The 26,342-nt window shown below is 36.3% G+C and overlaps 1 protein-coding gene and 1 long non-coding RNA gene across 5 annotated transcripts in view; one reads left to right on the top strand and one right to left on the bottom strand.

Annotated features, from left to right (window-relative positions):
• Positions 1 to 868: 868 nt before the first annotated feature.
• On the bottom strand, positions 869 to 26,244 carry gabrp (gamma-aminobutyric acid type A receptor subunit pi). Of its 3 annotated transcripts, none has more exons than XM_087281814.1 (10): positions 25,754 to 26,244; positions 8,315 to 8,398; positions 8,120 to 8,232; positions 7,977 to 8,044; positions 5,905 to 6,122; positions 5,699 to 5,781; positions 5,432 to 5,569; positions 2,104 to 2,256; positions 1,808 to 2,001; positions 869 to 1,719 (listed from the first exon to the last, which is right to left on the bottom strand). In XM_087281814.1, the coding sequence occupies exons 2-10, from the start codon at positions 8,365 to 8,367 to the stop codon at positions 1,402 to 1,404; spliced, it is 1,338 nt and encodes a 445-aa protein (XP_087137940.1). In that variant the 5' UTR covers positions 8,368 to 8,398; positions 25,754 to 26,244; the 3' UTR covers positions 869 to 1,401. The 3 variants fall into 3 exon arrangements, with proteins under 3 accessions (XP_087137940.1, XP_087137941.1, XP_087137939.1); XM_087281815.1 differs by lacking the exon at positions 25,754 to 26,244 and adding an exon at positions 11,157 to 11,479; XM_087281813.1 differs by lacking the exon at positions 25,754 to 26,244 and adding an exon at positions 11,274 to 11,479.
• Positions 12,918 to 26,342, top strand: part of LOC141377556 (uncharacterized) — a 30,217-nt gene continuing 16,792 nt past the window's right edge. The window contains exons 1-3 of one of the 2 annotated variants that reach the window (XR_015507758.1): positions 18,556 to 18,594; positions 18,711 to 19,239; positions 21,602 to 21,690. This is a non-coding gene — a long non-coding RNA (uncharacterized LOC141377556). Of the gene's footprint in view, positions 13,040 to 18,555; positions 18,595 to 18,710; positions 19,240 to 21,601; positions 21,691 to 26,342 lie in introns of those variants that run through there. The other variant, XR_015507759.1, reaches the window with a different exon arrangement.

Here is a 26,342-nt window from a genome sequence, read left to right as displayed (position 1 = left end):
AGATTTTCCTCTTTGGATAGACGGTGATGGTTCATTGAGTAAGCACGACACCGCCATCCTACGGCCAGATTGAGTAAAGAAACTTAGCGTGAATGGCGTTCACTCTTCAAAATCGGAGAAGACGGTAGTGTGTCAAAAATTAAACTACTTAATATGTGTATGGATGTGTGTATGGATGGACAGACGAATTCGTGACAATCGTAAACACTATACCAACGTAATAATAATTTGTTTGACCGAAAAAAATGTTAACCTAGGCAGACACGGATGACACATCAGAATTGATTACATGTCGTTCGTTTGTGTACGTAATAAAGTACTAGCAATTAGATTATTATTTTGAAATGCTCGTTATCAGACGATATATCGTTTTGTTATGGATTAATTTACATTACAAATCATTCTTTGGCAATTCAGACCTGATTTTTTCTCTGTTTTTACTTTGTTGTTTAACAGAATAACTTTAGAATTAAGTTATTTGAAGTCCCCTTGAGATAAAGCTAATGTTTCAATATTTTTAGCATGGTTCTTCATATATTCTATATATCTCTATATTTTCTAACCACAAAGCCATGCTATTATAACACCAACAGTAGTTTAACCATGGTATTTGTTGTAAAACTAATCTGTTAAATGTAGAAAATACAAATGTTCAATTTAAAACATGGTTACATCACTTTTATTACAACATAACCATGACTGGTACACAGTGTAGTATCTCTGTTTTTTTTTTTTTCAGGTATTGACTATGATAAGCAACAACATTATGTGTGTGTGTGATTATATATAATTATTATATAAAATTGTTATTAGCTGTAAATAAATCCAAAAAAAAAATCCCTTGCCTATAAATATCACAACATCTTAATTTATTTTAAATGTTTCTTTATTTTTGCATTTCAGTTGAATAAATAATAAAACTTTATTCTCAAATCTCAGTTTTACAATATGGAATCAGACTTATAGACCCCACAGTACATACCTACATGCATTTGACCATTATTGGGTTTGTTAATGGCATTTAATATGGTCACTGCTTGTGGAGTTTATAACATCCCTACTGCGCAATATGCTTGCTTAGCAAACCAGAGCAATAAATAAATAAACAAACAAACAGCAAAAGCATTGAACCCCTATAAATCAGCAATGTGAAGGCAATTGCTTAACAATTAAGATTGGACACGTACAACTGTGCCCTTCAGCAGATGTCTATGTATGGTGATTTATGTGTCCATTTTCGATTCCATTGTCACATAGAAACACCTGCTTTAATGCAATAATGAAGTGTTATAGGGCACTATTCAGCTGGAGCTGATGAGCAGTCAAAAGTCTTCTCTGTTTCAGTCAATTGTGCAATACTTTGTTCATCTGTGGAAGCAGGAGGTAGAGTTCTTTCGTCTGTTAGAATAAAAGGTAGTATAGCCAGTAGAAGATATTGATGAGGAGAAATGCCATGGGGAAAAGTATGCGTGCATGTCTGTCGATGTTGTGGGGATTCTCAACACTCATCATGGACGCTGCTCGACGAGACATTTGCTTTACAGTGGTCAAACCGCATCCCTTCTCTTTGGTCTGTTCTACGGCTTCGTTTTCTTCGCACGTCACGGTTTGCTCAGGCTTTTCCTGCTTAGTGGAGTCTTCTGTTTTCATCTTTCTGGGGGACATCGAACTGACCAAGTGAGTCGTGCCATTTGATTCCTCGAACTCTTTGAGCAATTCCTGTGAAAAATTAAATTACAGATAAAAAAATGCAATATGTTTTAGTACAGTTTGTCATTTTTAACCTCTGGTATCTGTGTGTTCTCACCCTTTGCACGTCTATAATGGTCTGGTGCTGCATGGTGCAGAAATGAGCACAGGCGTATTCCAGCAGAGCACCAAAGATGAAGGTGAAACAGATGCCGAGATAGACGTCGATCGCCTTAATGAAGCAATTGGCATTGGGTAGTGAAGTCCTCGCACCCATCATTAGTGTGGTCATGGTAAGAACAGTGGTCACTCCTGTCAATAGATGGATTCAATAGAGAATAGATTTAGTTCGTTGCATTAAGATATGTTATGGCATATGTTGTTCTTGAGTGATGAACTTTTGGAATCACTGGCCGATGCAGGTGCGAGCTGGGACGGAGGACTGACTGATCCAGAAAGACACCCATGATAGAACCACCAGCAATGTTGAGGGCACATATGTCTCCAGAATGAAGAACAGCACATTTCTACGCAAAGCGAAGTGCAGGATGAGCTTTGGGTAAAGACCTGCAACACATCCAGAGTATTGCAGGTCATTTATACAATGTAAGAAATGTATTTTCACTGAAAACATATTTTGTCATCATTCACTTCACTTGTTGAGTTTCTGTCTTCTGCTGAACACAAAATAAGTTATTTTGAAGACAACTGGAAAGCTGTCACTATTGACTTCAATAATATTTGTTTTTGTACTATGGAAGTCAATGGTTACGGGTTTATTAACCTTATTTTGTGTTCAAATGAAGAAAGAAACTCAAAAAGGTTTAACATCACTTGTGGGTGAAATGTTCAGTTTTGAGTGAACTAGGCAAATGCAAATATAAATGTTTTAGTTACATTCTGTTTAATTACCTGTATTATCAAGGCAGTTATCACTACAATTAAGTAAAAAAAATAGTCATCACATCTTAACACTTTAGTGTTGCAGTAATGCAAGTTATGTAATAATATTACTCTTCTAAGTAACAAGTAAAGTAATGCATTACTTTAAAAAAAAAATTAATTACATTTGGGTCACTTCTTTAAAAATATAACCTGAGTTACTATTTAGTTTAATTTATTAGCTTTTAAAAATAAATTGTTGAATTAAAATAAAAGTAGTCACAATGAATCACAAAGTCAATGAGAGAATGTTTTCGTTATTTTGAATGCATCAAAGAAAAAGAAAAGGGGATTGTCTTAGTAGACAGTAATTTTACTTAAGACAAATAGTACAAAAAGTAGCAAACATTGCTTTAAACTTTCAATGATCTCTAAATACGGCATGTATGGCTATGGAGTCAGGAAGTTCTCTGGTAAATTCCTAAAATATTTTTGAAATGTGTTTTTTAAAGTCAAATGAAGTTGTAGTTTATACAGTGTGTTGTTAATTGCAGAGCTTCTCTATTTAACAGGGGAAAAAAACACGTTCTGAAAGAGATTAAGCCTTAGCTAGGTGACAAAAAGTAACACAAAGGTAACTCAAAAGTAACAACGCATAGGCCGAATGAAATCTGCGCGCGCAGAAATCCACAGATTTTCATCCCATCATTGAGTCTAGGGCTGTGTGATTTATCAACATCAAATGCAATCGCAAGTTGAAACGTTATAATTAGTTAATTGCAAGAGGGTGCAATATAAAATATCAATGTATATATGTTAACAAAAATAACGAATTTTGCTATGTCTGCTATGCTTCAGAAAATAAACATGCCTGCGATGGTGTCGTGAGGCATCGCAGACATGGTATCGATTTGTCGTGACCTATGCCATTACACGAAAAGAAACAACTGAAGCTTGTGTCATGATGTCCATTTGTCGTTTATGACTCTCTATGACACCCTACGTCAAGGATATCATGCAGAAATTGTGTGATCTGACCGGGGCTTTATAACTAGCCAATTGAGTGAACACACTTTTGTTCTGCCCAATCAGAATTGCACATCTGAACTACGCCCCAATAAACAAAACAGAGAACAAACAGGAAAGCACTGACAAGTGGGGTTATGGCATCAGCTGCTTCAGAAGCATTAGTAGACAATTTTATATCAAAGAAAAACAGCATTTGTTATAAGGAAATATTTTGGTTTCAAAATCACTCAGATAAAAAACAGGTCATTTTTAAGAGCCATCACAGGATTGTTGCCACGGTTTACATATTATTGAGCTGAAGCTTGAATTAAATTAAAATCAGCTTGAAGCTTGAATTAAATTGAAAACCAAATCGCAAACGCGATTTCTGTCAAATAGTTTGCAATTAGGTATTTTTCCCAAATTGCACATCCCTAATTGAGTATATATTTTTTTACTTATGTAAATGTGTGTAAAATTATATTTATTAAGTTTTTAAATAAATTTCAGTATTATTACTGACTAATATGAAAATGTTCGTATAATTTACTTACGATACAGTTTGTTAAGTTATAATTTGTCTTTTAGTTGATATGTGGTAGATATATGAGAGACTTGATTTGTTTACCAAATAAATGGATATAGTAGGATTTGCATTGTAAACAATAAATAAAAGTTAAACATGTATCATTTTTTTATTTTACATATTAAGTTTTTAGTTGCAACACACCTAAAATCATTCCCCATATACAGTTGAAGTCAGAATTATTAGCCCCCCTTTGAATTCATTTTTATTTATTAAATATTTCCCAAATTATGTTTAACAGAGCAAGGAACTTTTCACAGTATGTCTGATAATATTTTGTCTTTTGGAGAAAGTCTTATTTGTTTTATTTCAGCTAGAATAAAAGCAGTTTTAATTTTTTAAAAAAATTTTTGGGACAAAATTATTGGCCCCTTTAAGCTTATTTTTTGTCTATAGAACAAACCGATGTTATAAAGTAACTTGCCTAATTACCTTAACCTGGCTAGTTAACCTAATTAACCTAGTTAAGCCTTTAAATGTCACTTTAAGCTGTATAGAAGTGTCTTGAAAAATGTCTAGTCAAATATTATTTACAGTCATCATGGCAAAGATAAAATAAATCAGTTATTAGAAATGAGTTATTAAAGCTATTATGTTTAGAAATGTGTTGAAACAATCTTCCCTCCGTTAAACAGAAAATGGTGAAAAAAATAAACGGGGCTAATAATTCAGGGGGGCTAATAATTCTGACTTCTGACTGTATCTGCAGATTTTTACAATATTCTGTGCAGAAAAAGCAAAAATGTCCACAGATTCTGTCTGGCGCTTTGCAAAACTTACCATAAAAAGTAACTAAGTATTGGAACTAGTTATTTTTTAGGGAGTAACTCAATACTGTAATTCATTACTTTGAAAAGTAACTTTCCCCAACACTGGTAGAGTGATTATAGACGTGTTTAAGTGCAATAAATTCATGAATTTGTTTCATGCATATGTTTAACCTTTTACACCTAAAACCTCCATTGTGCAATGTTTATCTTGAAATTTGCTCTTGTGCTGTTTTCTTTGAACTAAACGCATTTGGATGATCTTTTGTTATCTAATGTAATGACATCTTTAAGTCTGGCTTAAGTGTCCAAATTCTTTTTTTGGGACACTGTAAACCATGATTGCACCATAATCCGCTTAAGAGGAAGACGTCTACTGAATGTGGAAGAAATCTAAATATAAAATCCAACTTAGCATGAAGAACTGACTGCAACATTTTGGCAAAATGAGGTATAAAACTAGGCAAGCTATGCATATTAATAAATATAATGTTTTTACCTGTTTCATACACCGCCTTTGTTACACTGGTATAGTAGCTCTCCACACTGTACTGGGCCAGACGCAGTGTGTCTAACCCCTTCACAGAGTCATTCCCTCGGGTCCAGTAAAACACCACATCCTCTAAATTATAGCCCCCTGTGAATGCATGCAAACACATACAGGATTAACCATCTGTACAGCGAGCTCTTGAATAACCAATACAGCGAAATAAATAAAATCAATATGTTAGGATAAATTTGATTGGAATCTGAATGTGATGCTTACAGCTTTCTAATTGCAAAGTGCACTCTTGTCTATCCATAGGATACTTGGTGAGATCCATGTTGCAGGCGATGGTTGCTGTAATGCTGAAAAGGAGGAATATTGATTTAACCATTTCATCAGGAAGGTTTCCCAGCTGTACAAACACCTGCCCGGAGCAGCTGTTCAACCTTTGGTAGGAAGTTGTAAATTCAGAGTTGGTGTTTTACCGCAGAGCATAGAGCACAGTGCCGTTGCTGAAGATGCGGATCAGGCGGTTCTCCACGGTGACGTCGTGGAGGAAAGATCGCTTCGAGTCTGGGATGAAGGTATCGGGGATCCACAGCAGAGAAACTAGCCGTCCATCCAGACTCAGGCTTTCATTTCCAGGGAATATCAGACGGGAGTCTCGCCATCGTTGTCTTAGGAAAATAGTGGCTGTGTAGTCCTTTTAGTAAGTAGACATAATCATAAGCCCATTAATCTGTTGGCTAGTGCACTAAGAGAATCTTATTAAATGAATAGTTCACCCAAAAATCGATAAATCAATAGTTAACGCATCTTCTGTTGAACACAAAATAAGATGCTTCAAAGAATGTTGTACATGGTAGCCATTGACTTTGATAGTATTTTTTTCCTTCTATGGAAGTTGGTGGTAATGTTTATTATAGTTTTACATTTTAAAAAAGTTTTATTTCAATACTATTTTAAAATTTGCTATCATTCATAAATTTACATTTATTTTTAAATCTCAGTTAGGTTTTAATTAATTTCATTAATGGCTTTGTTCATTTTTCATTAAGTTTTTTTTTTTTTTTGTGAACACATTTCTATTTAGTTGAGATATATTTAGTATATTTATTTTTGTATATTTAGTTTGGGTTTTAGTCATTCATTTTCTTTTTTGGCTTAGTCTCTTTATTATTGATGGTTTGCCACAACGTAATGAACCGCCAACTTATCAAGCAGGACAGCGGATGCCTTTTTAGCTGCAACCCATCACTAGGAAACATCCACACACACATACACTGCGGACAATTTAGCTCACTCAGTTCACCTATAGCACATATTTGGACTTGTGGGGGAAACCGGAGCACCCGGAGGAAACCCACGTGAACACAGGGGGAGCATTCAAACTCCACAAAGAAATGCCAACTGACCCAGCCGAGGCTCAAACCAGCAACCGTCTTGCTGTAAAGTGACAGTTTGGGTTTTAGTAAATCTAGTTCGGTTCTATAGTTAACAGAATGCCTCGACCAAAGCAAAGTTTAATGTTTATATAGCTTACATTAACTTTTTTGTGATAAAAATAATAATAATTGTTTGAGAAAACAGTGTCCAAGCACCATATAAATGCAGTTTAAATAAATAAAAGTAAAAAAAAACGAGGAATTCAGGCAAACCTCTTCATATAAAAGGTAAAATATGTAGTGAAACATGCTTAGTCTACTCTTATTGGCAGATGAAGAAAAGGTTCTCTAGAATTTTAAGTTGTTTTTGTGTATAATCATGAGCTGGTTTATATTTGACTGTAAAATCTAGATCTATTTATCTAAACTGCCGCTGCTCAGATTGGAATTATTCATTCATTCATTCATTTTCTTTCGGGTTAGTCCCTTATTTATCAGGGGTTTCCACAGCTGAATGAACTGCCAACCTATAGAATTAGTGCTTATGGATGCTGAAACAAAAATTATTTTTGCAATTTAATATTAGTTTTTGAATGGCTTTTGTTTTTCGTTTACTTTTAGATTTATTTTTTTGTGAATATTTTTTTATTTCAGTTAACAAAGTTTTAGTTTTTGTTTACTAAAACTTCTGGCAGTAATTGTTTGTCTTTTAACATTCTTCATAAATCTTCTTTTGTGTTCAACATAAAAAAGAACTTCAGGTTTGGAACCACTTGAGAGTGAGTAAATCTAAATTATTGGAGGAACTATCCCCATCAAAAAAATTGTGTTTAATAGACGTCTAATAGTTTTCTAAACGTAGAAAGCTTGGCTAAAACATGGCTAAACTTGGGCTTTCAGTGAAAATCTAATAGATATATAAGAAAAGCCGAAAACTACACTATAGCCATCATTCATTTCTGTTTATTTGATGACGAGTCTAGTTTTAGCCTATTCTAAGACGTCTATTAGATTTTCACTGACAGCCCAATTTTAGCCTTATTTGAGCTAAGACGAATCAGTTTAGGAGATGCTATTAGACATCTTTAAAAAAAAAAACCAAACAAACAAAAAAAATGCTTGCTGGGTTTTTTTAGTAATACTTAGAGGCGAGATAATCACATAATTAATACCATGTTAATCTCAGAGATGGCGTCGATGCTGGCAATATCCAAACTCATTCCAATTTCAACTGGCCCTTCTGTGGGAACAAAGCCTTTTATTATTCCCGTTTTAATTCTCAATCTATATTTAATCAGTCTTGAGACACTCTTACCGTTAAAGTTTGGCCTTAGATATCGATTGTAGCCTTTCATCAGCTTCTGTATAGTGGGCTGCAGTTGCGAATCATTCCACTCGCCATACTGATTCCCATAAAATCCTCTTTCACTAGGAGACAGGGAGAAATGTTCACACAATGTGAATTCAGTGATTCTTATTCCCGATGCGTCCGATGTTTATTTCTACTCACCCGTTTGTTATCAACAGAAATAGACTTGTCCAGAACAGAAGATTTAGCAGCATTCTGTGATAATGTAAACCGGATGACTGGTAGCTGTGAAGAGGATTTAAGAAAAACATTTTGTTAAAATCGTCTCCATCAAGAACGGATTATGACCCTATTTTAGGGCACCCCGGGGACCATTCGCTTTGAAATGCTGTTTCCTACTGGGATTATACAAATTAGACATTAGGATCTTGTAATTGTGCCTTTGTGTTCCACATTTGCTACTTGCGGTGTCTTACAATTCTGGCTTTCTCTTTTGATAATTGAGATTCCATATCAAAATAATGCCTGCAGGTGGCTGATGAATAATGTAGATCTGTACAGGATTCCCACTGTTTTTGATGAATTAATCACCTTTACATAAGCTTCCATTTTTGATTTCAGGAATTGTATTAATGTAGTGCATTAGAGCATCTGCACTTTTTTAGCAGCTCTGGTTTTGGAAATATATCAAATAAATTTTATCATGAAGATTTTTTTAAAGTTGTTTGAAAAAGGTTCATAAACCAAACCAACCAGCTACAAGGAGAACCATAATAATAAAAACTTGATTTGAATTAGTATATAAAAGTATATAAATCTGGACATAGGACAAAACAAAGGCTTAAAACTTTTAATTTTGAAATAAGTAAAAGCTACAATCCTATAAAGTATTATGAATGGCATAATTGACTTAAATTCATCAAAAATATCAAATTGTATTTTAAACTATTGGGTATATTTATGGAAACATTCCTTTATTCATTTTCCATGAATTAGTCCCTTAGTCTCTTATTTATCATGGGTCACCAAAGTGGAATGAAACACTAACTATTTTACGCAGCGGATACTCTTCCAGCTGCAATCCAGTACTGGAAAACATCCATACACTCTCACATTCACACACACTAATGTGGCCAATTTAGTATATGTATATACAATTTAGAATAAGTCAGAATTATTCGCCCCCCTTTATATTTTCTTTGTTAAATATTTCCCAAATTATATTCAACAGAGCAAGGAAATTTTCACAGTATCTTTGATAATATTTTTGTCTTCTGGAGAAAATCTTATTTGTTTTATGTTGGCTAGAATAAAAAAAGTTTTTAATTTTGTAAAAAACATTTTAAGGTAAATTATTAGCCCTTTTAGGCTTTTTTTTTTCAATAGTCTACAGAACAAACCATCGTTATACAATACTTGCCTAATTACCCTAACCTGCCCAATTAACCTATTAAGCCTTTACATGTCACTTTAAACTGTATAGAAATGTCTTGAAAAATGTCCAGTAAAATAGTATTTACTGTCATCATGGCAAAGATAAAAATAAATCAGTTATTAGAAATAAATTATTATTATTATTATTGTATTTGTTAAAATTAATTAAATGTGTTAAAAAATCTCTCTGTAAAACAGAAATTGATAAAAAAAAAAAAAAATTAACGGGGGCTAATAATTCAGACTTAAACTGTATATTTACATTTTATAGTTAAATATGCATGCGCGCACACAAATGTTTAAATATTCTGAGGGTTTAGGGAGGCGGACTTGATTATATATATTTGCAATGCCTAAGAATGTTGGTAGAGCTAAACATCTATTTGGTCCATACTTACTGCAACTCTGATTGGTGGAGTTTTCTGTACAGCACAATATGTAATGTCATTTTTATGCATACATTCTTTTCTTGTCCCATGCAAACAGATGGGTTTACTTCACAACTGGTCTGTCCTTAGAGGTTTATCGGTTATTCAATATATTTATTCTCAATACATACATTCCATTATATTTTAAAACGTTGACAGTAATTGTAGGAACATTAAAATATTTCTGCAGTGTTGTATTAATTACCACAACAGCCTATATATAATTAGGCTTATACAGTGTTTAATTTGTAATTATTTCATTAATTTTAACAAATCTGAGCACAATATGTGGCTCAATACTTGATGGAGTAGTTCACAAAAAAAAATAAATACTCTGTCATCATTAGCTTCCCTTCAAGCTTTATCACACAATTCTTCTTCTTCTTCAGCAACTGTTTGTTTATTTATTTCCAAAATAACTTCTTTATATTCAGAAAAAGATAGAATCTCATACAGGTTTGGACAAGTGGAGACTCAATAAATGATGGCAGGATGTTCACTCCTAGAAACCACATTATTTCTTTTTGCATTGTATTGTTTTCAGCTCAGGTCCTAGGCAAGGGTTCTTTTGTACTCCTAAACCATGCTAACTTCTTTGTCCCAGAACTGAACCACCAGATGGCAGCAGTCCCCTCTGCCCACACACAGTTGCACCACCGACAACCTCTCATTAATGTACCATTTTAGTTAATGCGCAACTTTCTCTTTACTTTAAGCTTATGAAGCTGATTGCCTTGCCTCAAGACACACGAGCAATAAGCACTGCAGTTATTGTCTTGGGACCTGAACCACTAGCGCTCCATAATGAAAGGCGCTGGACCATTTTACCACAGATCAGCCCCCACCAACCATTTCTCTCTCTCTGTTTATTTCATTCAAAGTCTCTCTCTCTCTTTTTTCTCAATGGATTTTTTTTTTAGATTAGAGTGATCTTTCAAAATGTCACTGCACTTCTGTTTCTAAATGACTCATGTAGAATAGACCTTTTGCGCCCTGAGGTGTGACAGAGTCCAAATCTTCAAATTATCACGTGTCAGCAATTTCACTTGTATCTATGTTTTTCTAATCTTTTCCACAAGACCTCACAGTTGGAACAATTGCAAACTCCAGAACAATACACAGGTACTACTATTCAAAAATATTCTCCATAATGTAAACAGTGTCCCATCCACTCCACTCACCACAACACATTCTTTCCCTTTCCTCCTCTCCTCCTCCATCACCTCATCCCTCCATCCATCAGCTGTCCCCATCTACTCTCTTGTCACGCCGCATGAACATCACAATGACAGCATTACCTGTGGAGATCTGAGATGCAGATCATTGTTCCTTCACCATGCACTCTTATTGTTGGTTTCCTTCCCTCCTGGTGTCCCAGTGAAATCTATCCAGGTTGATGTGGATGTACTCAATTCTTTTCTTTTGTCTTCTTTTATTTCAAGCCTTGTTTCTTGGACTCTCAGCACGCAGTGAATCTCCTTCATCCAAGCATGGCTTCCCTTACAGTCGTCACTTGACTGGCTCATAGAAAATCCCCTCTCTGCCTCCCCCATTCCCCCAACCTCCTCTCTCTCTCTCTCTCTCTCTCTCTCGTGCGCACGCTCTCTCTCACTCTCTCTCTTTCTCTCTCTCTTTCTCTCTCTGTTATAAACATGTTTGCAGCTGTGTCAGATGCCTGTGACAGCACCTGTAGTTTTATAGATGCATCTCTTTCATTGCTTGGCTCCCTATAAATCAATGTCATTAACGTTGTTGTGTGGCTTGTGACATGCCGCATTCTCCCAATCTCTTTCTCTCTTTTTCATTCAATCAGTTGCCCCCCATGCAATTTCAATCACAATGCTGATTTCTCATTGTTTCCTGATGCTGATTTGCATCCCATTTCTGTCTTTCTTTCATCTCTTTTGTTTCCTGTATTCCTATCACTTTTGTCACACCTGTTCTTTTTGAAGTGTCTTTGTCATTTTATTTCCACATTTCTTCTTTCCATGTCTGAGTCTTGTCATGCTGTTTTCCCTCATCATTTCATCTTGAATTTCTGCAGGTTCTTTTCCTCTGGAGAGAATGTTTATCAGTCCTCTACAAGGATTTTCACTACTATTTCTATTGCTGACCAATCCTTTGGGTAACACATTACTTAAGGTCAAAGCCTGGCATCACAGAAATACTGCATGTCCGAAAGAAAACACACTGTAATATTTTGCTCTATTGCTTTTTAGCTTTGTTTATGGCATGTATTTGCCATCATTTCAGTATGTTTTTGCAATATCACAACAACTATTATTGTCCAGGGGTGACACGGTTAGCACTGTCAGCAACAAGATCGCTGGTTCGAGTTCCCTCTGGTTCAGTTTGCATTTCTGTGTGGAGTTTGCATGTTTTCCCCATGTTTGTGTGGGTTTCCTTCGGGTGTTTCAGTTTCCCCACAGTACAAAGACATGCAGTTTAGGTGAATTGAATAAACTAAATTGGTCGTATGTGTGTGAATGAGAGTGTATGGATGTTTCACAGTACTGGGCTGCAGCTGGAATTGCATCTGCTGTGTAAACATATGCTGGATAAGTTGGCGGTTCATTCCACTGTGGCGACCTCTGATAAATAAAGGGACTAAGCCGGAGGAAAATGAATGAATATTACTGTCCAAAGTTTCATTGTTTCGCCAAGATCTTCTATATTGATGATGGAAGAGTTGGACTTCTGCACAAAGTCGTTTCTATAACACATCCCAAAGATTCTCAAAAAGATTAATGTCTGGACTCTGTGGTGGCCAATAAATGTGTAAAAAAGATGGATTATGCTCCCTGGACCACTCTTTTAAAGTTTGTGGCTGAAAATCCTGGCATTGTCATTTTAGAATATGCCTGTGTCATCAGTGGAAAAAAATCCTGGTTATTCAGTATATTCAGGTAGTCGGCTGACTTCATTCTTTTTTTTTTTTTCAGACAAACTGATCTCCATATCACAGCACTGCCCCAAGAGACTTGTATGGTAGGCACAAGGCATGATGGGTGACCACTTCAACCACCTCTTTTATTACCCTGATGCACCATTACTCTGAAACAAGGTAAATTTGGGCTCATCAGATCACATGACCTTTTTCCATTGCTCCTAAGTCCAATCTGTAACATACTGAAACTATTTTTTCAATTAGCTTTACAGATAATGACATACCTGTCAACAATGGGATGTGAAAATAAGGGATATACCCACCATAATAAGGGATTCCCCCAACACCCCCTCTCCCCCTTAAATAAATCCCCAAATTACTAAATATGTTCATTTTAGCTGTTTCATTGTAAATAAACAGTTAAATGGTCAGTAATATGTTTTAAAATTATTATTAACAAAAGAAAAATAATACATACATTAGCAGCAAATACATTAGCAAACAGTTCAGCTTATTAAAATTAATAGCTATTATAATGAAACAGAATCAAGCTATCATCCTCATTACCCGTTCTCCACTGTATAACTTACACATTCTGATTAAAGAGAAACGAATGAATCTCGCATTTAATAAGATTTTTTTTATTACATTAAATAAGAGGTGTCACTTTAAAAATGCACACATCTAATGTTATAATGAAATCATTTGACTGCTTTCCTAACTTTTTATGCTCATTTAAGACGAAATTAGTTGTGTTTGGAAAAAAAAACAAAAAGAAAAAGATCGACATCCTTATATGTTATTATTATTAATTATGTTTGTATGTCTGTTTAAAAATGCACCCAAACGTCAGACTTTCTCTCCGCTTCAAATCGCGTATACAGAATCCGTTTGGGAAACAGCATCTGTTTAATAGTATGGAGCACGTCATTAAGTTATATGACTATTTTGAGGATTGTATAGGATAGGCGACGGCACCTGTAATCAAAATGAAATGGAATCGCGATGTTATTAATATTTATTTCTAAGTGTTTTCATTCCTAAACAAAGCGAAATCACAGAAGCCTCACGTTTTAAAGCAAGGGGTGACCCCTGGTGGTTCGGCGGTATGGGTTGCGTATAGGGAGGTTCGGCTGTTCAGAGAAAGACTGAAAATACAGGAGAAATACGGGAAAATACCTTTACGGGATGATAGCGGGATAAAACAATAAAATACGAAAGAATCGCGGGAAAAACGGGAGGGTTGACAGGTATAGTCTCATCACATTGATAACGAATGCACGAGGACTGCAGGCACATACTCAGACAGGAGGTCAGGTGACAGAATCACCAATATCTATCAAAAATCTGTGTCACTTGAACTAAAGTCCAAGTGTGCACTTTAGTGCATTAGTCATCAAAGCGACACAACTACAATTGGACTAAATTCCCATGAGCCAAGATCTGTTTATTAGCTGTTAAGCTTATAATTTTGTATATGTAAAATTTCTTAGATGAAGTGATCATTTAGCTTCACAAGACCTCAGTGTGCCTCAGGAGCTATAGCTACTGATTTAAACTCGTTTGTGTGCTTTTAATCTCAAAAGACCATTGTTGACTGCCATTATAAGAGTCATAAATGCCACTGATTCAGCTTTTAATGTTCTGCTGAAGAAAGAAAGGCACCTACATCTTGGATGACTTGCCTAGGGGGAAAATAAATTAACAGGAGCCGACATTTTTGGTTAAACTATCACTTTAACATCTTTTCCATGACCAAAAGAGTCTTCTAACATGGTTGTTTGAGAAATGAGAAGCTACCCTCTGCATCAGTTAGGGTTAAATGACTTGTTCTCAAATGAAACATAATCATCCATGCAGTAATATAATACTTATAAACATTATATATGACAGAGCATTTATGTTGGCATTTATCGTCTGCATACTTTATAATGTCTTGTGCGGGGTAGGTTGCAACAGAATCGTATAGGGAGCAGACTCAACACTGAGCCCTGGGGTGTTCCGGTGCTGAGTGTGAGAGCCAAATTTCACAGTTTGTGGTCTACTGGTTTCGAAATCCTGTATACAGGCGCAAGTAGATTGTGGGAGCTGCAGATCCAGCAATTTATTGATCAGGGAATAAAGAATAATTCTGTTAAGGGCTGAACTATAATCTATAAAAAGACAGCCTTACATAGTTTCCTTAGTGGTCTAATTGTGGGGTCAATGGTTGTGCAGCAGTTTGCCCTGTAGGCAAACTGATAGGGATCAAATTATGGAAAAAGGCAGGCCTTGATATGTCGCAAGACCAGTCTCTGAAAGCACTCCGTCAACACAGATGTCAGAGCAATCAGCCTAAAGTTATTCAAGCTACAGTTAAAAATCTTACTGGGAATCCCTGAAAGCTCAATTGCACATACTTAGAGTACTGTACCTGGTACTTCCTTGATGTTCTTTAAAGTCAAAGATGTTTAATTCCTTTGCCAGCAATGCATCAGTGTAAACAGGTGTAATATTACAGCCCTTATAGCTGTGCCTTATCCCCTGACATGCCCTCTGTGGGTCCCCATCAGTGAAATGCTTCTCAATCTTTTGTTTATAATTATCATTGCATCTTAAATGCCCCTCTTCAAATACATAATATATATGTGTATATGTGTACAGTCAAGACCAGCATTATGCCCCTTTTGAAATTCATAATATACTGTATATGTGTATATATACAGTATATATACAGTCAAGACCGACATTATTCATACCACTGGCGAATTCCAACTTATTTACCTTTTTTTTAAACCAGCAACTTTTTTTTTTGACTGGATTCTTCTCCCAAAAGATAATAATTTGATGTTGTACAAGAGTCATCATTGTGGGAAAAAAAATCTCAGTTTTATTTACATTAAAAACACCAGTTTTTTTGTTTGTTTTCTAATGTTCTTTTGTTCAAATGGTATGCCTATGAATATATATTATTTTGTTTTATGTGCCTTTTTAGAGACGTTGTGACTATTTAGTCACCAATATTTTTATTTATAGATGGTTTCTTATAGATGGTTTCTCTTTTGTAAAACGTCGATTATGTCTGTAAAAGCAAATTGCAAATTCATTTTGCAATTAAACATTTAAAAAAAAAAACAGAAAAGAACCAAAAAGTGCATGTCCAAAATTATTCATACCCTTTGCAAACTGTTAGAGTAAAATCTAAAGTTCTATTACATTCCTAATGGTCAAGTGATTCTAAAGCCTCCTAATTGACCTGATTCATTGAGAATAGCACTTTTAATCTACACAGCTGTTTTAATTCAAACAAAAACAAGTGAAAAACAAAAGCTCTCTGCTGTTGGTTTATGGACAATAATGATTAAAAGACAGAAGAGCTTAGTGAGGACCTACGGCTGCGCATTGTGGCTGCTCAGGAAAGACCTATAAGACCACTTCTAAATGTTTTGAAGTTCCAGTGGCTATAGTCCAAAAATACAAGACAATCCACACTTTAAACATCACAGAGGGCATGATCGGTAGCCAAAGATGACACCTGTGCTGACCAGGAGGATAGTGAAAGAGGTAAAAAAAAGAATCAAAGGATCACCAAGGCCATCTTGATGAATTTCAAAGCAGACATTCCAGTGGACACAGCACACTGCTGGATTCTGCAGGTTCAGACCAAGGAGGACAAATGCTGGACAAACAAAACTTCTGGTCTTATGTTTTATGGTCAGATAAAACTAAAATTTAATGGTTTGTCCACAATAAAGTAGTCTTAAGTAGGCATAAAAAGGGAACCTTCAGTGCTAAGAACACCATCCCCACTTTCAAACATGGAACTATGTCCTAAAATGTTTTATTTTATTTTAGTTTTTTAACAGGTGGACCAGAGAACCTAGTAAAAAGGAGCAATACAATATATACACTTTTTTAGCAGCAACATCAGGTAGTCTGCAGAGAAACTTGGCTTTGTGCCCCAGTGCTCATTTTAGCACAACAATGACCCACAACACACAGCGAAAGTGGCGAAGAAATAGTTAGCAGACAAAAACATTACATTTTGCAGTGGCCCAGCCAGAGTCCTGACTTAAATCCAGAAGCTAAAGATTAGGGTGATGGGAAGGAGATCCTCCAACTTAACAGAGTTGGAGCTCATTACTAAAGGTGAATGGACAAAAATACCAGTGGAGGCATGCAAAAAGCTGGTCAGAATTACAGGAAGCGTTTAATTGCTGTAATAGCCAATAAAGGCTTTTCTATTGATTATTGAGCTTATTATTTTATACATTCATTCATTTTCTTTTTGGCTTAATCCCTTTATTAATCTAGGGTCCCCACAGTGGAATGATCGAAAACTTATCCAGCATATGTTTTACGCAGTGGATGCCCTTCCAGCTGCAACCCATCACTGGAAAACACTCATACACACTCATTCACACATATATACTACAGACAATTTAGCCTACCCAATTCCTGTACCACATGTTTATGGTTATGTGGAGGAAACCGGAGCACTTATTATTTCATATATTTTTTATGAGTATGTCAAAATTAATACGTTTTTATGTTTTATTTTTTATAAACGTATGTTATGAATGATGACAGAACATTATTCCTAACATATCTTTACAAGACTTATTTAAAAGCGTAAAAGCAGACTCTTATCTTTCATTTGCTATGCTTCCTATGTATTTAAAATCACTTTCATTTGTTGACAACACCAAAACATTACTTTGACCCAAATACCATGGCATAATTCTCACGCTAGAGTGCCCTGTATCTCAAATAACAGATCGATTTGACAGCAATTTTTCTCGTGCATGTCCATCAAAGTCTATCCCTTTTAGTTAGACTGTCTCCTGTTCATATTTTTGTCCGAATCAGACCTAAAGCTGCCGCAGAGGGACAGTGGACCTGCTTAATTCAATCCCCTGAGGACTGACCAGCTCTCCATAATTAAAGCGGACTCCTCACTGTGTCTGCAGGCACTAAATCCCACACAGCATTGTAAACAGAGGCGCTGGATTCAAACCGACGGCTAAATAAATGTTTGACAGCACCGAGACACACAGGTGACACCTCAGTAAGCTCAATTATATAACCTCGGCTCACCGGCACCAGGGAAGCCTTGTTTCCGTCTTGGATTAATGTTTATCTTGTAGTGCAAATCAGATGGTTTTTGAAAAGAAAAACTTTCTCAAAAAAGAAAAGAAAGAAAGATGCCTCCACATCTCCAAAGTTGTAAAGCTGTTGATTTTTATAGGCTTGCATATAAAGCTTCCAGGGCTTGTTAGCTTATTTGCAAGGATAATGATGCTCAGCTGTAGGTGTCAGTATATCCAGCAAGCATTGTTTCTGTTTAACGGAAGTATAGTAGACATCTGATAGACATCTAAACATAGAAAGGATAAAACAAGGCTAAATCTAGGCTTTTAGTAAACATATAGATGTCTAACATTAGCGCAAAAAAGACTAGTCACTAAGTAAATGTGAAATCTATTTGACTACTCTAGATTTGGGCTATTCTTAGATGTCTATTAGACATCTATGAAATACAAAATTGCTTGGTGGGAGCCTATTCTATGCTCAAAATTGCATACTCTAATGATCGTTTATAAAAGTCCATCAAAATCATGTGCAATATGGATCAATATGGGTAAGTATTGGTTTGTGTTATTTAACAACATTACATTTATTATTGTGTTGTCATTGTCATGTGAACTCTGAAGCAGTGACAGTACAAACACTGGGCAGATCCTTTTCGAAAGGTAAACTTTTGTCATTTTACCTTAGTTACATTGTTATATACCTGTATTTGGTATCTGCATCAGTTGTATAGCTTCCCTTTCATTGAATCCTTTTCTTTTATTTCTTGTTCTGGCAGCTGGCTCTCTGCAACTCTCACATGATCGCCAACTGAAGCTAAGCAGGGCTGTGCCCGGTCAGTACCTGGATGGGAGACTACATAGGAAAGCTAGGTTGCTGCCGGAAGTGGTGTTAGTGAGGCCAGCAGGGGGCGGTCTGTGTGGGGCCTAATGCCCCAGTATAGTGACGAGGACGCTATACTGCTCAGTGAGCGCCATCTTTCAGATGAGACGTTAAACCGAGGCCCCAACTTTCTGTGGTCGTTAAAAATCCCAGGATGTCCTTCGAAAAGAGTAAGGGTTTAACCCCAGCATCCTGGCCAAATCTGCCCACTGGCCTCTGTCCATCATGGCCTCCTAACCATCCCCATATTCCAATTGGCTTCATCACTGTCTCCTCTCCACCAATCAGCTGGTGTGTTGTGTGCGATCTGGCGCAAAATGGCTGCTGTCGCATCATCCAGGTGAATGCTGCACACTGGTGGTGGATGAGGAGATTCCCCCCATTGTGTAAAGCGCTTTGAGTGCCCAGAAAAGCGCTATATAAATGTAAGCAATTATTATTATTATTATTATTATTATTATTATTATTATTTTTTTTTTTTTTTAAAGAATATGATGAATTTTTGATGTATTTTGTTTTATATTTACAGAAGTGCAGAAGTAAGCTTATTTTATGATAGGGGAAATGACTAGGAATAATAAATGTCAGTAAACAGTCAAACTTGCTTTACAAACAAAAGTGTTCATGAATAAATATTAATGAAAGTGAATGAGATCAGATATCTCGAGATCAGTTATCTCAAGTTCCAATGGCTGCAACCACTCATATGTGAAAGAATTAGTTAGTATATATACTGACTTATGGTCTCACGGTTCATGCCATCGATTCAGTTCAATTCGATATCGCATCAAGGTGCATTGATGAAGAATTATCAAAAACAAAACCAAACTAACCGCGCTCATTTCTGGTGCCCTCCTGGATGTACAGAGCCCTTTGCATTTGCCTATACTGCCTTTGCCACGGGCCGGCCCTGAGTTGGCTCCTGGAGTGTTGTAAATAACCGCACCCACTTCCCTAGTGACAGAGCGCATAGGGGATAAAGGACATCAGTACATAATAACTGGTTATGATTATTACTGAACTGATAGCGAATTGTTCGCGTCTGCATCGCGGTGCACTGAAGAAACAATTAATTTTGACACCCCTAATATATATATATATATATATATATATATATATATATATATATATATATATATATATATATATATATATATATATAGGTCACTAATTGAATGCAGTAAAGAAAAATAATAATTATAAATTTAAGTTATTGGATTAATTATATTTATAGTCCACCTTTGAACTCTGTAAATAGGGCAAGTGTTTTATATCATACATCAGACCATATAAGTTCATATAATGCTTTAACCTCAACCACACCATTTCCACTGTCAAACATGGTGATGGAAACCTAATGTTTTAGGGTGTGGTATTCAGCTTGTGGACCAGGGAACCTAATCACAACACCATGAAAAAGGAGCAATATATCAAAATTCTCAACAACAACATCCGGCAGTCTGCAGAGAAACTTGGCCTTGGACATCAGTGGACATTTCAGCACAACAACAACCCCAAAACACATGGCAAAAGTGGCGAAGAAATGGTTAGCTGACAAAAACATTACATTTTTCAGTGGCCCAGCCAGAGTCCTGACTTGAATCAAAATGAGAATCTGTGGAGGGAACTAAAGATCAGAGTGATGGCAGGGGCAGATCCCCCAACCTGGAAGAGTTTGAGCTCATTACTAAAGATGAATGGGCAAAAATAACAGTGGAGGCATGCTTTTTGCAATCTGGTCAGCAATTACACGAGGTCCATAAAAAAATAAAAAAAAACACAGATCAGTGCATATAATGGCAATATTATTATGATTTACAAAACACATCAAATAGAAATGGCTTTTAGGATAATAACAATGGAACTACAACTATACCAAAATATCTCAAATCAGTTTCTGAATCATCCTCATCCTCAATCATGCCTCCGTAACATCATTTTTTTTTTTTAGTGTTGTTTTTTGTGAGGCCTGTTTAAGAAGCTTCCAGGCTTTGCTAGCTTATTTGCAAGGATAATAGAGCTCAGCTGTGAGCGGGGGCACCAGGTGTGTGTCCCAGATGAAAGAACGTCCACTGTCATCCTCCACATTAGTCCTGCAGACACCAAGCTCTGGCTGGTATAGACTATTGAGTGCCAGCAGAAGCGCTTAGACCAGCATTCTGAGTGCTTGACTTATGCTGGTATCAAACCTGAGAGGTTTATGGCTGAAAATTATATGACCACCACCAATCACCCCAGCATGTGAATAGCTATTTCCTCTGTCCTTCAAAGCAGTCACAATCCACTTGACAGATTACCAGCTCCACTGCTTCATCCTTAGCCCCGACTGTACTTCCAGGCTCTCTTTTAAAAAAATAATCTATTTTTGTGAAGACCTTCAAATGCTACTCAGGCTTTTAATTCCCTCCTCTCCATGGGCTTTAGTAGATCACTTGGACAGTATTGTAATTACAGAACCACATGGCAGTATGGCTCATACATGAGAGTGAAAATTGAAATCATGTCTTGCGTGCTTCATGACCTCATTTGTCATCACATGACAGACATTCATTCAGATAAATCCACCAGGCTGCCATTTTACATGCAGGTTACTATTATATATCAGCTCAGCCTGAATCTGAATTCTTGCATAGCTCTTTCATCACATGCTTTTCTGTGTTTTAAAAATAAAGGTTTTAAAAAGGTTTGTACAATCAGAGGTTATGAAAGAGTCTTTTTCAATTCTGTCACCATTTACTCACTTGTCTCATTGCAAACCTGTAAGCGTTTCTTTTTTGTGTTGCGCAGAATAAATTCGGCATTAAACAACTTGGGAGTGTAGTGAACTGCACAGAATGTCTGATGTCATGTTTAAGATATGGAAGAAAACCAAACAGGTGAGTGTCTTCTTGAATGTTTTCTATAGCTTTTGAAGAAAAAAATCATTTGTCAATAATGAGTGAAATGTGGCTTTATCACAATGCATTCTTTCCACCACAACAGATACAGTTTATGTACAGTTTACAAAACATTACACTGTATACTTCTGTACTTACAGTGCTCAGCATATATTTACATTTACATTTAGTCATTTAGCAGACGCTTTTATCCAAAGCGACTTACAAATAAGGACAAGGAAGCAATTTACACAACTATAAGAGCAACAATGAATAAGTGCTATAGGCAAGTTTCAGGTCTGTAAAGTCTAAGAAGGGAAGTATTAGTAGTTTTTTTTTTTTTTTTTTTTGTACAGTTAGTGTGAAATTCAAAGAGGCAATTGCAGATTAGGAAGTGAAGTGGAGACTAAATAGTTGAGTTTTTAGTCGTTTCTTGAAAATAGCGAGTGACTCTGCTGTTCTGATGCAGTTAGGGAGTTCATTCCACCAACTGGGCAGATTGAGCGTGAGCGTTCGCGAAAGTGATTTTTTCCCTCTTTGGGATGGAACCACGAGGCGACGTTCATTCACAGAACGCAAGTTTCTGGAGGGCACATAGATCTGCAGAATTGAGTGCAGATAAGAAGGTGCTAGGCCAGAAGTCACTTTGTAGGCAAACATCAGAGTTTTGAATTTGATGCGAGCAGCAACTGGCAGCCAGTGCAAACGGACTAGCAGCGGAGTGACATGTGCTCGTTTAGGTTCATTGAAGACAACTCGTGCTGCTGCATTCTGGAGCAGCTGAAGAGGTTTGATAGAGTTAGCTGGAAGCCCAGTTAGTAGAGAGTTGCAGTAATCCAGTTTGGAGAGAACAAGAGCTTGAACAAGGAGTTGAGCTGCATGTTCAGATAAGAAGGGTGGGATCTTTCTGATGTTATAGAGTGCAAATCTGCACGATCGAGCAGTTCTAGACATGTGGTCAGAGAAGTTTAGTTGGTCATCAATCGTTACTCCAAGGCTTTTCACCATTTTGGATGCAGTAATGGTTGCCCCATCCATCTGGATTGAAAAGTTATGGTGTAGAATCGGGTTGGCAGAAACTACAAGCATTTCCGTTTTTGCGAGGTTCAGCTGAAGATGATGATCTTTCATCCAGTGTGAAATATCCAACAGGCAGGCTGAGATACGAGCTGGAACCGAGGGATCATCAGGATGAAAAGAGAGGTATAGCTGGGTATCATCAGCATAGCAGTGGTAGGAGAATCCATGTCTCTGGATGACCGGTCCTAGAGATGATGTGTAGATGGAGAAGAGAAGTGGCCCAAGAACAGAGCCTTGAGGTACCCCAGTGTTTAGATGCTGTAGGTTGGACACCTCTCCCCTCCAAGACACCCTGAATGACCTGTCAGAGAGGTAAGATCTGAACCATTGCATAACAGTGCCCGCAACGCCCAGTGACTCAAGCGTAGATAGCAGGATCTGGTGGTTGACAGTGTCAAAAGCAGCTGACAAGTCCAGCAAAATGAGGACTGATGATTTAGAGTCTGCTTTAGCCAGTCTGAGATCCTCCACGACCGAGAGCAGGGCAGTCTCAGTTGAGTGGCCTTTCTTAAAGCCGGATTGCTTGTTGTCCATGAGATTGTTTTAAGTAAGAAAGTCCAGAACTTGATTGAACACTACTTTCTCCAGAATCTTGGCCATGAATGGAAGCAGGGATACTGGTCTGTAGTTTTCAAGTAGCGTATGGTCCAGGTTGGGTTTCTTTAGCAGTGGGGTTACCCTAGCCTGCTTAAATGTAGTGGGGAATAAACCAGAGTCAAGAGATGTGTTAATTATGTGAGTCAGTGTTGGTATGACTGCAGGAGAGATGGCTTGCAAGAGATGAGAGGGAATGGGATCGAGTGGACAGGTGGTTGCATGGCTAGATAGCACAAGTTTGGACACCTCAGACTCAGAGAGCTGAGAAAAAGAGGTGAGTGTGTGTGGTGTTGGTGTTGTATCTTGCGTGTTTGTTGTAGGTGCAGCAAATTGAGCACTGATTTTTGCAGTTTTGGTGCAGAAGAATGTAGCAAAGTCATCAGTAGTAAGTGTGGAGGATGCGGGTGGAGGAGGAGGATAGAGGAGGGAGGAAAATGTTTTAAAAAGTAGGCGAGGATTAGTGGCATTGTTGATTTTCAGACGGTAATACGTCTGCTTTGCAGAAGTAACCTCAGCTGAGAAAGAGGACAGAAGAGTTTGGTATGTTAAGAGATGTGCAGGATTTTTAGTTTTCCGCCAAATTCTCTCCGCAGCCCGAAGTTTTGAGCGATGCTCACGGAGAGCATCCGAGAGCCAGGGTGCAGGAGGACTGGCACGGGCTGGCCTGGATGCAAGAGGACATAATCGTTCTAGACATGATGCTAGTGTGGAGCAGAGTGTATTAGTGGCACTGTTCGATATAAGTACACCCCTCTTTTAAATTCACATTTTTACGAAGCTATATTATATTAATGCATATCATCATTAGAGTTATTAGCCCGCCTGTTTATTTGTTTCCCCAATTTCTGTTTAACGGAGAGCAGATTTTGTCAACACGTTTCTTAACATAATAGTTTTAATAACTCGTTTCTAATAACTGATTTATTTTATCTTTTCCATGATGACAGTAAATAATATTTGTCTAGATATTTTTCTAGAAACTTCTATACAGCTTAAAGTGAGATTTAAAGGCTTAATCTTGGTAATTAGGTTAACTAGGCTGGTTAGGGTAAAAAGGCTAGTTATTGTATAACGATGGTTTGTTCTGGAGGCTATCGAAAAAATATATAGTTTTAAGGGGCTAATAATTTTGGCCTTAAATGGTGTTTAAAAAATTAAAAACTGCTTTTATTCTAGCCAAAATAAAACAAATAAGACTTTCTCCAGAAGAAAAATTATTATCAGACATACTATGAAAATTTCCTTGCTCTGTTAAACATCATTTGGGAAATATTTAAAAAGAGAAAAAAATAAAATAAAAGGGGGCTAATAATTCTGACTTCAACTGTATATTAGATTAGTCAGTACTGAAGCCAAATCTGGAGCTTATCTAACAAAGTAACTTATAATAATGGTCCAAAAAAAAAACACATTTACATGTTAGATAAAAATTTTAAATTCAAATTTTAAAAAGAGGAAAAATCCAGAAATACAAATTATACAAATATTCATTTTCAAAACGGCATGTACTCTGTTATGCTGAGCACTGTGTATATAACTGAATAAGGGATAATACTATATTTTTATTGTAATTAACAACTTATTGCTGACAAACCAACAAAGCCCAGGATACTATGACTAAGTATAAAGATTTTAAAACAACAATTCCTGAACAGGTTAATTCTTTTTTGGTTATCATTATTTAATGTTTTTGTGTAGACTATATACCAAATTAATTAATGCGTAAAAACGAGACAGTCTTATTTTGCACTCCAAAAAAAAAAAAAAAAGCATTGTATTAAATAAGAAAATAATTTAAAGCAGTACTACTTCAAATTAAATAGAAGCTTGAAACCATCATTGAGTCCATGTACACTGTTTTTCTTTATTTAAAATGTCTATGAGTTTTGATGTCCCCACAAGTATTATAACCTAAATAAGTCAAGAGTTCAGATCCAAAAACCTTTCAAGCGCTATCTGAAATTTTCATCTAATATTAATATGTTTCTCTGTCTCCTATGTCTTGATTTAGTAATTTCACTTTTATGGCAAAGAATAGTAATTTCATCGCTTTTAATATGAAATAACTAAACATAAATATAAGAGGCTGATAAAAATCCTCGTTGTAGAAGAAAATTCCAAAACAGATGGTGCTTAGAGGTTTTAGCATCTGAACTTTTTAAGTATTGTAATGAAACCTAAAGAACAACTAATATTCAATAAATAAATAAATTAATTAATTAATTAACAAAATAAAAAAGAGCTTGAATGCCTTTTAAAATGGTTCCTATCAAGTATCCTTAAAACCATTGGAAGACCTTTATATATTCAAAGCTGTAGCTTTCTGTCCACTTTCATTTGACAGACTTAAATTCTCACCCACTCAAACACAATTTGCTTTACTCACCTTTGTTGTTGCCTTCTCGGTTTAGTCTTAAATCCAGTGTGAAGGAGTGTAAAGGTTTGCTTGTGAGGATGTGCAGATTCTGTTCATGTCCGTCTCTCTCTCTCAATGTTCTCACTCTCTCTTTTTCTGTTTTTTTTTTTTTTTCACTCCGTCACTCTCATTTACCCTTTCTCAGGCTGGACATACTCTAGTGTTTTTTTCAGTGAGGAAAGAGGATTTCTTGTCTTTGTGCCAACATAGGGATGATGTGGATGAGTACATTAACATTAGCATGATTTGATCCACTGTATGACAAGACTCGACCACATGGCTTTCAATCAGTCAAGTTTAAGGGATATTTATCATTTAAAATCAGCCAAACAGCATTATTTTTTTGTGATCTCAACAAAGTATGATCCCAAACTCCATTTTATCTTATGATCTGCAAAGAGAAAGAAATAAAAATATGATAAGAGGTTAGTAATCTGCTTACATCCACTGGAATTGTGTGTAAGGACAGATCTGTGTTGGGACATGGCGAAGGGAAGGCGAGTTAATAAATATTTTATATCTAGATGTCCATTTCAATTGCGGACCTTTCCTTTTTATA

The sequence above is a fragment of the Danio rerio genome, chromosome 14 (genome assembly GCF_052040795.2).
Source record: "Danio rerio strain M-AB ecotype USA chromosome 14, GRCz13ab, whole genome shotgun sequence".
Classification (NCBI taxonomy): domain Eukaryota; kingdom Metazoa; phylum Chordata; class Actinopteri; order Cypriniformes; family Danionidae; genus Danio; species Danio rerio.
Note: the sequence above shows the minus strand (reverse complement) of the source record. Positions and strands in the feature narration are given on the sequence as shown.

Coding starts and splice junctions, on each gene's coding strand:
- gabrp (XM_087281813.1), bottom strand. CDS start 11,299: ATGATCTGCATCTCAGATCTCCACAG. Junction 6,123..7,976: donor CCATCTCTGAGATTAACATG/GTATTAATTATG, acceptor ACTTACTAAAAG/GACTACACAGCCACTATTTT. Junction 2,257..5,431: donor AAAGGCGGTGTATGAAACAG/GTAAAAACATTA, acceptor GATGTGTTGCAG/GTCTTTACCCAAAGCTCATC.